Source organism: Mustelus asterias, chromosome 1 (genome assembly GCF_964213995.1).
Source record: "Mustelus asterias chromosome 1, sMusAst1.hap1.1, whole genome shotgun sequence".
Taxonomy (NCBI): Eukaryota; Metazoa; Chordata; class Chondrichthyes; order Carcharhiniformes; family Triakidae; genus Mustelus; species Mustelus asterias.
This window is the reverse complement of record NC_135801.1, coordinates 130,364,402-130,377,799: the sequence shown is the minus strand read 5'-3', so window position 1 is coordinate 130,377,799 and position 13,398 is coordinate 130,364,402. Positions and strand designations below refer to the sequence as shown.

Here is a 13,398-nt window from a genome sequence, read left to right as displayed (position 1 = left end):
TCCACATCCTTCTTATAGTGAGGTGACCAGAACTGCACACAATATTCCAAATGTGGTCTCACCAAGGTCCTGTACAGTTGCAGCATAACCCCACGGCTCTTAAACTCCAACCCCCTGTTAATAAAAGCTAACACACTATAGGCCTTCTTCACAGCTCTATCCACTTGACTGGCAACCTTTAGAGATCTGTGGATATGGACCCCAAGATCTCTCTGTTCCTCCACAGTCTTCAGAACCCTACCTTTGACCCTGTAATCCACATTTAAATTTGTCCTACCAAAATGAATCACCTCACATTTATCAGGGTTAAACTCCATTTGCCATTTTTCAGCCCAGCTTTGCATCCTATCAATGTCTCTTTGCAGCCTACAACAGCCCTCCACCTCATCCACTACTCCACCAATCTTGGTGTCATCAGCAAATTTACTGATCCACCCTTCAGCCCCCTCCTCTAAGTCATTAATAAAAATCACAAAGAGCAGGGGACCAAGCACTGATCCCTGCGGCACACCGCTAGCAACCTGCCTCCAATCCGAAAATTTTCCATCGACCACCACCCTCTGTCTTCGGTCAGACAGCCAGTTACCTATCCAATCGGCCAACTTTCCCTCTATCCCACACCTCCTCACTTTCATCATAAGCCGACCATGGGGGACCTTATCAAACGCCTTACTAAAATCCATGTATATGACATCAACTGCCCTACCTTCATCAACACACTTAGTTACCTCCTCAAAAAATTCTATCAAATTTGTGAGGCACGACTTGCCCTTCACGAATCCGTGCTGACTATCTCGGATTAATCCGCATCTTTCTAAATGGTCGTAAATCCCATCCCTAAGGACCCTTTCCATCAATTTACCAACCACCGAAGTAAGACTAACCGGTCTATAATTACCAGGGTCATTTCTATTCCCTTTCTTAAACAGAGGAACAACATTCGCCATTCTCCAGTCCTCTGGCACCATCCCCGTGGACAGCGAGGACCCAAAGATCAACGCCAAAGGCTCTGCAATCTCATCCCTTGCCTCCCACAGAATCCTAGGATACATTTCATCAGGCCCAGGGGACTTATCGACCTTCAGTTTATTCAAAACTGCCAAGACATCCTCCCTCCGAACATCTATTTCCTCCAGCCTATTAGCCTGTAATACCTTCTCTTCCTCAAAAACATGGCCCCTCTCCTTAGTGAACACTGAAGAAAAGTATTCATTCATCACCTCGCCTATCTCTACTGACTCCATACACAAGTTCCCACTACTGTCCTTGACCGGCCCTAACCTCACCCTGGTCATTCTTTTATTCCTCACATAAGAGTAAAAAGCCTTGGGGTTTTCCTTGATCCGACCCGCCAAGGACTTCTCATGTCCCCTCCTAGCTCTCCTAAGCCCCTTTTTCAGCTCATTCCTTGCTAACTTGTAACCCTCAATCGAGCCATCTGAACCTTGTTTCCTCATCCCTACATAAGCTTCCCTCTTCCTTTTCACAAGACATTCCACCTCTTTTGTGAACCATGGTTCCCTCACTTGGCCATTTCCTCCCTGCCTGACAGGAACATACCTATCAAGGACATCCAGTATTTGTTCCTTGAAAAAAATCCACTTTTCATTAGTTCCTTTCTCTGACAGTTTCTGTTCCCAACTTATGCCCCCTAATTCTTGCCTAATCGCATCATAATTACCCCTCCCCCAATTGTAAACCTTGCCCTGCCGTACGGCCCTATCCCTCTCCATTGCAATAACAAAAGAAAAGCTAAGGCTTTTCACCAGATAAGAAGCAGCAGCAAGTTGCTCTGTGTCAGAGTGGTGTAACAGTCTGGATGAAGAAGCAGAAGTGGTCAGAAGCTCATCTTGAGGTCAGCTATGAGACCAAAAGATAATGCAATGAACAAATTTATTTATGTTAGTGTAAGAATGACTTTATTAAAATTTTCAGTCACTAAAAAGCAGAAAGCTATTTGAGCACAAAAGGCAAGTGTGGCCCGGTGGCCAGATTGTAGGATAACAAGTTTTCTGGAATGGTTTTAGTTTATGGGTCATGTGGAATTTGTAGGAACTAACGGATTGTTAGACAGAAAAAAAAAAATTTTTTTCCAGTCTTGCTCCGTGATATAGAAACGGTTCAGGAAGGTTTTCCCCGCACTGCCTGTCCTGCTCACTCAATGCTAAGGGGATGCAGTGGAAGCTTCAGCTCCGCCTCGCATGATGACAGGAGGGGATGAGAGGGCCAGTGGCGCACGTAGCTGGCAGCCTGCCCGGGGGACGGCCAACAGCGAGTGCCCGGAATGGAAGGCAAGCTCTCGGCAGCAAGAATATTCTCCACCGAGTCCTACACAACATGAGCCTGCGCTGCTTGCTCCTGCTGTCCTTAGCACCCATCATATGCAGTGAAGGTAAGGGCTAAGCAAGCAATCTGTCTCTTTGTAGCAACTCTAACACGCAATTCACTCTCTCCGCTCAGCACAAAGGCGAAGTTTTCATCCAGTGGGAAATGATTGATGCGCTCAGTATCTAATTAAATAACTGACTACAATACAACTCCTGACACTGGACGAATGAGGGACGAATAGGCGGGTCTTCCTGTAAATTTGTTACATCTCTAAACAACTGTTAAAAATCTATCCCAGCAATTTTCACTGAGTTATTTTAAAACTAAATTTCGCGTGCTGTCACTTATTTATACGATAGACAGAATATTATAATTCCTTCCTTCCAATTAAGTTACATGTAGAAACTGGAGGGGGAGACACATCCTCCATTCAGAACGCGGTAGATGTTGGAATCCTTGCATTGGCAGAGCAGTGATTGACTATATAATTTACATGTTTGGTATGTCCTGTTTGAGTAACTGTAGACAGTAATTCCACATGGAACGAGTTGGAGGCTCTAGATTTTTAAGCATTAATATTTAGGAACAAAACCTCAATTTAATCTGTAATCTCCTCCATCCTGCAACCCTCCGACAGTCCTTCAATTCTGGCCTCCTGTGTTTCTTTCACCCCCCAAGCTCTGGTTTCTCACCTCTCACTCAATAAACCTTGCTGCTTTTCCACCACCCAGCTCCTTAAACCCTACCCCTGACAATGCTTTTAGTCATATGTCCTAATACCTCTTTGGGACAATCTTAATTATTTTGTTATATTACATCCCGTGAAGTGGCTTGTGATGCTTTGTTTTCATTCTTTGGATGTGGACATCACTGGCAAGGCCAGCATTAATTGCCCATTCCTGGTTGCCCTTGAGAAAGGTAGTGGTGAGCTGCCTTCTTGAACTGTCCTAGTCCCTGTGGTGGAAATGTACACTCAAGATAGTTCAGTAGGGAGTTTCAGGATTTTGATCCAGCTATGATGAAGGAATGGCAACAAATTTTGAAGCCAGGATGTGTGTGACTTGGGGTTGATCATGGAGGTAATGGAGTTCCCACGCCGTTGTTGCCCTTGTCCTTCTAGGTTGTTGAGATCAGGGGATTTCCAGGTGCTGTTGAAGGAGCCTTGGCGAGTTATTGTGCATCCTGGAGATATTACCAATTGCAGCCACTGTGTGCCAGTGGTGGAGGGAGTGCATGTTTAAATTTGTGGATGGGCCGCTGATCAAGCAAACCGATTAGCCTCCCACAATCACTGCTATCATCCTTTGTTTATGTTGTGGCTCTAGCTAGCTTTAACCCCGCTCTGACGAACTGTCATCCAGACTTGAAACGTTGGCTCTATGCTCTCTCTGCAGATGCTATCAGACCTACTGAGATTTTCCAGCATTTTTCATTTTTGTTTTAGCTTTACCCCTGGTTGTCTATCACCACCCCACTCTCCTTTAACTTCCTTAGTTAGCCACAGATGGTGCATCCTAGAGTCTTTCTTTTTCACTGGAATGTATCCTTGAATGTTATGATACATCTCCTTAAATGTCTGCCACTGTTTTTCTACTGACCTACCTCCTAACTATTTTTCCAGTTCACCTTGGTCAGCTCCATTCTCCATACCCTTGTAATTGCCTTTATTTAAGTTTAAAACACTAGCCTTAGACCCACTCTTCTCTTCCTCAAACTGAATGCAAAATTCAATCATGTTATGATCACTACTACCTGGAGGCTCCTTTACTATTGAGGTCATTAATTAATCTAGCCTTATTGCACATTACTGGGTCGAGAATAGCCTGCTCTCTGGTTGGCTTAGAATGAGCTGCCTTAAAAAAAACTGTCCCAAAAACAGACTATACACTCATCTTCCAGGCTACTTTGCTGATCTGATTCATTCAATCTATATGTAGATTAGAATCACCCATTGCAGTGCCTTTCTCAGCAACACCCATTATTTCTTCCTGTATACCCTATCCTTGATCCGACCCGCCAAGGACTTCTCATGTCCCCTCCTAGCTCTCCTAAGCCCCTTTTTCAGCTCATTCCTTGCTAACTTGTAACCCTCAATCGAGCCATCTGAACCTTGTTTCCTCATCCCTACATAAGCTTCCCTCTTCCTTTTCACAAGACATTCCACCTCTTTTGTGAAATGTTTACGGTTGCTACGGTTAGGAGGCTATAAACTATTCATGCAATTAGCTTCTTCCCTTTGTTATTTCTTATCTCTACCCAAACTGATTCTACAACTTGATCTTTAGAACTAAGGCAATCTCTCACTATTGTACAATATCATCCTTATTAACAAACCCACAGCCCTTTCCTATCTTCCTAATCTTCCAAAAATATGAGGAAAGATTGAACAGGTTGGCCTGTGTCCATTGGTGTTTAGAAGATTGGGAGATGATCTTATTGAAACTTATGAAATCCTGAGGGTACTTGACAGGGTGGATGCCAAGAGGATGTTAATCCTTGTCGGAAAGACTAGGTCTTGCAGCCACAATTTTAAAATGCTCCCTGGTGAGCTTCATTGAATAATTATAAGGTAGAGGAGGCAGGTAGATTCTTGACTAACAAAGGAGTTGAAGGTTATGGGGGGTAGGCAGAATATGGAATGAAGGCCACAATTGGATCAACCATGATCTTATTGAATAGTGAAGCAAGCTCGAGGGGCCAAATGGCTTACTTCTGCTCCTATTTTTTAATGTTTGTAGAAAACGTCAAGTTCCCTTGAATATTCAGGTCAGAGCCTTGGTCACCTTTGCAGTCACTTCTTTGTATGGCTATCAGATCATACATATTTATTTCTATTTAACTTGACAATTCATCTGTTTTTCTAAGATTTCTATGGACATTCAGTTAGAAAGTCTTTAGTTCTGTCTTTTTAATTATTTCTGTAAACTCTGGCTTTAGTTGCTGTCATATTCACGGGTTTGTACCCTGTCCCATGCTCTGATCGTCATTACTCTTATTGCTACCTTGCTGCCTTGCCTTGTCCTTTTCCTGTAATTTACCAAATCTTCCCTTGCCTGACCCCTCACTCCCACTGTTTAGTTTAAAGCCCAGTCTACTGCTGTAGTTATAACTCACCAGAACACTGGTCCCAGCATGGTTCAAGTGAAGACTGTCCCAAAGGTACAGCTCCCATTTCCCGCAGTACTGGTGCTAGTTCCTCATGGATCAAAATCTATTTCTCACACACTAATCTTTGAATCACAAGTTTAACTCTCTAATCTGATTTACCTTGCATCAGGGATCTTTCTGGTATTATAACCCCTTGCAGAAAGTTCTCTATTATAACCCCTTGTTGAAATTTCTATTATAACTGCGTCCCCTCACAGAAATCTCTGTCATAACCTGTGACCTCCCTGATGCACTTACCTGCAGAAGTCTAGGATATGCCACAAAGGTCACCAGTGGAACCCTGAAAGAAGCCACTGGTCTAGAAATATAGGATGGCAATGACCTTCAGGGTGACAGGCAGTGGGTGGCCACCAAGTCCATGTGGCACCAACTCTTGGAGAACCGGGCAAAGGTGACCAACTGTGCGGCTGGACAGTCATAGGCAATTTTACCGTCCCACCTGCCATGGGAATCGGAGTGGGTGAGGGGTGGACCATGGAAAGGTCTGTTGACCTTGGACGCTTTGTTTTCTCTCCACAGATGCTGTCAGACCTGCTGAGATTTTCCAGCATTTTCTATTCTTGTTTCAGATTCCAGCATCTACACTATTTTGCTTTTATCTTGGAAGTAACTAAACGGGGAGCTTGTTGTGAAAAGGGTTAATGAGTGAGTGGCAATCAGTGGCGCTAGTTTACATCAGAACTAAATTAGTGGGCATCATTGACTTGTCTTTTAAAGTTTTAAAAAGTTTATTTATTAATGTCACAAGTAAGCTTACATTAACACTGCAATGAAGTTACTGTGAAATACCCCTACTCCGGCGCCTGTTCGGATATACTGAGGGAGAATTCAGCATGGCCAATGCACCTAACCAGCACATCTTTCGGACTGTGGGAGGAAACCGGAGTACCCAGAGGAAACCCACACAGACACGGGGAGAACGTACAAACTCCACACAGACAGTGACCCAAACCGGGAATCGAACCTGGGTCCCTGGTGCCGTGAGGCAGCAGTGCTAACCACTGTGCCACCCTTAAAAACTAAGCAGTGTTACTTGACTAGTGGATTTCTGATCTGGTAGGACTGTTTCTGCAGTGTAGTTGTTTTAATGTTTGCTTTACATGCAAAAAGGTTCCTTGGTCCGAAACCAGTCAGAAACATTATCAAAACCTTTTACTGGCTGTAGTCATGACCGAGTGGTGAAGGTGTGAATTTGAAATCCATTGGGATTCCCCAATGCAGGTTCAAATCCTACCAACTGTGTCTCTCAACATTCATCTCTGTAGGTGTCTCTGATGTGGCAGCCAAAGGTAACTTTGTTACTGTCATGGTTCCATATAAAAGCTTGTATGATCAGTCATTACACCTGTCAGAGGAATTTCTGAGGTGTCCCCCTGGGGTGCCCTGTATTTGTTGACCTCACTCGACCAATACATAGACTGCGAAAGACAGTATATGGTTAAAGAATGAAAAGGAATTTATTTGTTAATGCATGCACCAGGAGGGAGACACAGTCAATGAGGGTTGACTGTCCTCTCTGAGCTAATATTGCAAGGTAAAATTATTTTATTCTGAACATTTCAATATCCCATCCAGTCTCGTCAATCAGGCTAGAGGGTCCAATCACAATATTAGACATTATTACCTTAGCCAAAATGTTCCACCTGTCAACAGGTATAGGTGATTATTAGCTCATTGCCCAGGTAGGTTCTTCCCCTTTTACCAAGGAAACCTAACCCACGTCATTACCAGTGGCCAAGGCCATAGCTAACATTTGTGATTTTTAATTGGCAAAAGGAGTCACTCTCTCGCTGGAACCTCCCTTATCAGCTTGAGAGACTGCTCCAGCCTCGCTACCCATGAGCGAACGTATTCCTTTAAATACCAGGCCTATTACATTTGCTTTTGCGTATCAAAAAACAGATAACAGAAGCTACCTTTCTATGATCCCTTGTATTAAAAGAATTAGGTCTATCTACCACTGTGTTTCCCATCATGCTGCATTCAGAACGAAGTTGGCCAAGGTACACAATACATATATATTGAAAATACAGTTTAAGCTTATAATACTTGGTTAATTTGTGGTTTTACAGTTTATAATACCTTTGCAGTTTATAATACCTTTGCATATTTTGTTCCAGGCACATTATGAATTCTCACTATAAATAAGGCACTTTATAATGACCGTAACCTACTTATTATAGTAAAACTAAAACGAAAGGCCTCATACTAAGAATTCTATACTACCTCCCATCATCGTCACTGGTAGCCCCCCAGCCCCCAACATTGTGGCTTCTCCAGGCTTTGCATTCTGGACACCCGTGCAATCCAGCTGCCTAGGCTTACCGGCCTAGTACCAAATACCTTGCAGAAGGCAGAGGCCCTTAACTTGTGGATTGCAGCCTCAGGGTGGGTGAGATTTACAAGTGGCTTTGATGCGCTCTCATCGCTGAGTCCCCGCCCCCCCCCCCCCCCGAAGGGGCCAAACCATCAACCCCTACCCCTCAGAGTCAGGCCAGTGGCAGATCCCATGCACTTGCCCTCTACCAATACCCCCGCCTTTACGATTACTCTTCCCCCATCCCATGAACACCTGCAGCCCTGTGGAGGGGCTGGCCTCTCGCACCCCTTGGGACTACTCATAGTCCCGCTGAGGGTTGGCCTCACCTTACCCCACCACGAACACTCATAGCCCGGCCAAGGGGCTGGCCTTGTTTCCCCACCCAAACAACCACTGCCTCTTCCCCACAACTTGCTGCTTCCATCCCTCAGACCCCACAGCTTCTCCCTGATCCCGTGGCACCCTCAAACCTGCAGCCCTCCTCCCTAGGCAGAGCGACCCCTTTAACTAGTTCCTCCCCATGGCTCTCAGGTGTCCTTTCTCCCAATGGACTTCCTGGTGGGTAGTGGCAACCTGCTGCTCACTTCTGATATCCCACTCGGAGACGAGGTTGTGAGGTTTCCACTTTTCAAAACCTGCTGTGAACCCTGCTGGTGTGACGGTCGGACATTGTAATGAAGGAGGAGGAGGTTACAGCGGGACTGTCGCTAGTTAGACCATAATGAGTTCAAATGCAGGAACCTCATTACATCAATGGCAGTGTGGCGGGGGAGGGGGGGACAATGGCATCATAAGATTCGCTTTTCTGGCCTCGCGCGAGTGTGTAGTTTCAGGTTTTGATTTGATTTTGATTTTATTTATTATTGTCACGAATTAGTGTGCAGTGAAAAGTATTGTTTCTTGCATGCTATACAGACAAAGCATACCGTTCATAGAGAAGGAAAAGAGAGGGTGCAGAATGTAGTGTTACAGTCATAGCTAGGGTGTAATAGTGCATTGTTGGAGAGTTTAAGAGTTAGAATAGAGTTTTAGAGGCACAAAACAAGAGTAAAGGATAGAATTAGAGGGTATGCTGGGCACAGCTGGCAAGAAGTAACCTCGCTCCGGCGCCATCTTGAATCTCCTCATTTAGTGTAGTATTTGTACCTCACCTCAGGAGTTTCTGCTAACTTTTCATTTATAATAAGAGAGGTCATCGCTTCATGCTGTCAGTAATGCAGATTTGGAAGGACATGACAACCAGAGGAATTCTAACATTTAACATTTTTTAACATTTATTTATTAGTGTCACAAGTAGGCTTACATTAACACTGCAATGCAGTTACTGTGAAAATCCCCTAGTTGCCATACACCGATGCCTGTTTGGGTTCACTGAGGGAGAATTTAGCATGGCCAATGCACCTAACCAACACGTCTTTTGGACTGTGGGAGGAAAACCGGAGCACCTGGAGGAAACCCACGCAGACATGGGGAGAATGTGCAGACTCCGCACAGACAGTGACCCAAGCCGGGAATCGAACCCGGGTCCCTGGCGTTGTGAGGCAGCAGTGCTAACTACTGTGCCACCAGAATTCTGGCACAATACCAACAAGCAATGTTGTGACTTTCCTACTTCCTGGAAATTCAGGTTTTGCTATTGGTGTGCCATAATTGGGGGCCGGTTAGCTCAGTTGACTGAACGGCATTTAATGCAGAGTGACGCCGACAGCGTAGGTTCAATTCCTGTACTGGCTGAGGTTATTCATGAACCTTGCCCCTTGCCTGAGGTGTGGTGACCCTCAGGTTAAATCAGCACCACTCACCCCTCTCAAAGGGGAGAGCAGCCTTTGGTCATCTGGGACTATAGTGACTTTCACATTTCAATAACAGTTTGCAGCAACTGTATTTCTTGAACATAGTGTTAAGGCATAGTTTAGTGTAATATGGTACCTCAGTCATGTTAAAAGTATTCTAATCATTGTGTGATTGTTCATTGTATTATGTATAAATAGAGCTCACAGGAAAGTTTCACGTGACAGCCACACCCACCCAAAAAATGTACCGATGCAGCATTAAGGTTTTGTGTACTGAGGTTTTCAACATCAAAATTGCTTTCAACTTATCATAGAATCCCTACAGTACAGAAGGAGGCCATTCGGCCCATTGAGTCTGTACCGACTACAATCCCACCCAGACCCTACCCTCACAACTCCAAGCATTTACCCTGCTAATCCACTGACACTAGGGTCAATTTAGCATGGCCAATCAACCTAACCCGCACATCTTTGGAGTGTGGTAGGAAACCGGAGCACCCGGAGGAAACCCACGCAGACACAGGGAGAACGTGCAAACTTCACACAGAAAGTGACCTGAGGCTGGAATTGAACCTGGGACCCTGGCGCAGTGAGACAGCAGTGCTAACCACTGTGCCACTGTGCCACCCCTAGATCTCCTAGATCTTCTTTTCCCCGAGGGTGGAGCAATGGTGGGGGAATGTGCAGTGTGAAAGCATCCTTTTTTACTCAAATTAAAGGTAGCTTACAAATAAATATTGTGTAGAAATCTTCTCCAAAAGGTTGACCTTGATGTCCTTTACAAGTTAAGATACAAATAATCACAGTAATCCACAAATTTTGCACAAAAGTTAAAAGATTAATATTTGCTCATCTGGAAGTTTTGCGAGGTTTTGCTGAGCTCCCAGTTACACTATTCTTCTGGGGTTTCTGCTGACCTTCTGTTGGGATGTATGGGTGGAACATTGGAGAACCCTCACTGATGTCCACAGTCAATGACATTGTAGGTATTTTGTTATTTTTATTTGGCTTGCTTTGTCATGTGCAAACAAATGGGATCGGTCCTGTCAGATGGACGTTTTCTTGCATCTTTGTAGAAACTTGATGTCTGTGTCGATATGCGCGATCTTTTTGGCGATCCTCCCCACTTGGAGCCGTTGTCTGCTTTCTTGCATCTTTGTAGAAACTTGATGTCTGTGTCGATACGTGCGATCTTTTTGGCGATCCTCCCCACTTGGAGCCAAGTGGGGAGGATCGCCAAAAAGATCGCGCATATCGACACAGACATCAAGTTTCTACAAAGATGCAAGAAAGCAGACAACGGCTCCAAGATGGACGTTACACAGAGATGCTAACATTTCAAGCAGAGAATCCAATTTACCAAATTAACATGGTCACTTGGAATTTCCACAAGGATCTTTCAACACTCAACCTGTAAATTGGCAGAAGATTGAGAAAACCTCTTGGAAATGTTATCCTAGAGGCTTCAGGTTTTTAGAGGTTTCTATGAGTATCCAGTGTGAAATTTCATACACATTAGTGACCACCCAGTCACCTAGATAACAAGAACACTTATGTCAGACTCCTATTTATTGACTACTGCTCAGCCTTCAACGCCATTATTCTCACGAAACTCATCTCCAAACTCCGTGGCCTGGGCCTCGACACCTCCCTCTACGACAGGATCCTGAACTTCCTAACTCACAGACCACAATCAGTAAGGATAGACAACAACACCTCCTCCATGATCATCCTCAACACCGGTGCCCCACAAGGCTGTGTTCTCAGCCCCCTACTATACTCCTTATACACCTATGACTGTGTGGCCAAATTCCCCTCCAACTTGATTTTCAAGTTTGCTGACGACACCACCATAGTGGGTCAGATCTCAAACAGTGATGAGACAGAGTACAGAAATGAGATAGAAAATCTGGTGAACTGGTGCGGCAACAATTATCTCTCCCTCAATGTCAACAAAACAAAGGAGATTGTCATCGACTTCAGGAAGCGTAAAGGAGAACATGCCCCTGTCTACATCAACGGGGATGAAGTGGAAAGAGTCGAGAGCTTCAAGTTTTTAGGTGTCCAGATCACCAACAGCCTGTCCTGGTCCCCCCATGCCGACACTATAGTTAAGAAAGCCCACCAACGCCTCTACTTTCTCAGAAGACTAAGGAAATTTGACATGTCAGCTACGACTCTCACCAACTTTTACAGATGCACCATAGAAAACATTATTTCTGGTTGTATCACAGCTTGGTATGGCTCCTGCTCTGCCCAAGACCGCAAGGAACTACAAAAGGTCGCGAATGTAGCCCAATCCATCACGCAAACCAGCCTCCCATCCATTGACTCTGTTTACACTTTCCACTGCCTCGGTAAAGCAGCCGGCATAATTAAGGACCCCACGCACCCCGGACAGTCTCTCTTCCACCTTCTTTCGTCGGCAAAAAGATGCAAAAGTCTGAGGTCACGTACCAACCGACTTAAGAACAGCTTCTTCCCTGCTATTGTCAGACTTTTGAATGGACTTACCTTGCATTAAGTTGATCCTTCTCTACAACCTAGCTATGACTGTAACACTACATTCTGCACTCTCTAGTTTCCTTCTCTATGAATGGTATGCTTTGTCTATATAGCATGCAAGAAACAATAGTTTTCATTGTATGTTAATACATGTGACAACAATAAATCAAATCAAATCAAAGTTGAGCTGCCAATTCAGAATTTGGTGTGTGGCCTCAGGATCAACACACTGTAGGAACCGCATGAAACGTATGTGCTGTGGAATCATTACTTTACTTTGGCTGAGGATATGTCCATTAAATGAATAAAGACACTACAACAACAAGAATTTACATTAATATAGCACTATTAAAAAAATTAAAACACATAATTGTAGGCAGACCAAATTCAGTGAGTTGTGAGTGGATCCATTCTTGGAAAATTGGACCAAAGATTGGCAGACAAACTGTAATTGAACAATGGGCTACCAAGAAAGAGAAGATGATCCGGGTACAGTCAAAGAACATTACTACGAGGGGGAAAGGTAGGGCAACCCAAAGCCAGGGCTCCCTGGATGATGAAAGAGATAGCGAGCAAGATGATGCAGAAAAAAAGTGTTTATGAAGATGTTAAATTGATAATACAAGTGAGAAACAGGCTGAATATAGAATGTCTAGAGGGGAACTGAAAAGGAAAACAAAAGGGGAAAGAGAAAGTGTGAGAAGAGACTGCCAGCTAATATAAAAGGAAATCCAAAAGTTTTCTACTGGCAGGTTGATGCGCGATTAAATCACTCGGGAGGCTGGATCGTACCCGGGAAATAAAGGCTTTTATTACTAACAAGAATGGAGCACACTATATACAATACAATCCCAGACTAAAGGGTCACCAGGCAGTGCAGTGACCTTTATACTCCTATAGGTAGGCGGGGCCAACTGGAGTGTACCACAGAACAATATCAACAGGTAGAATAGCCCAACCCTAACCCCAACAGTGACAACAGTAACATATCTATAAGTACCCATAGTGCTGACCATCTATGGTTCAGTACTCATAGTGGTAACCAACTATGGTTCACCACACAGGTAAATTGTGAAAGGGTGCAAGAGGAGTGGTGGCCGGGTCTGGATGCTCAGATTGAAGAAAAAGTGAGACAATGTCAATCCTGTGCACAAATAAGAAATACACCACTGTTGTGTCCTTTACATCCTTGGGAGTGGCTTACAATGCCATGGCAATGATTGCATGTAGGTTCTGTTGGTCTGTTTGAGGGTTACATGTTCTTATTCATAATTCTTGCACATT

General features: G+C 44.3%; 1 protein-coding gene across 1 annotated transcript in view; it reads left to right on the top strand.

The window, feature by feature from the left end:
* The first annotated feature begins 2,262 nt into the window (after nucleotides 1–2,262).
* The window catches only part of LOC144499747 (uncharacterized), a 99,350-nt gene continuing 88,214 nt past the window's right edge, over nucleotides 2,263–13,398 (top strand). The window contains exon 1 of the mRNA XM_078222186.1: nucleotides 2,263–2,392. Coding sequence (XP_078078312.1) covers nucleotides 2,338–2,392 — 55 coding nt within the window. The 5' untranslated portion in view covers nucleotides 2,263–2,337. The remainder of the gene's footprint in view (nucleotides 2,393–13,398) is intronic.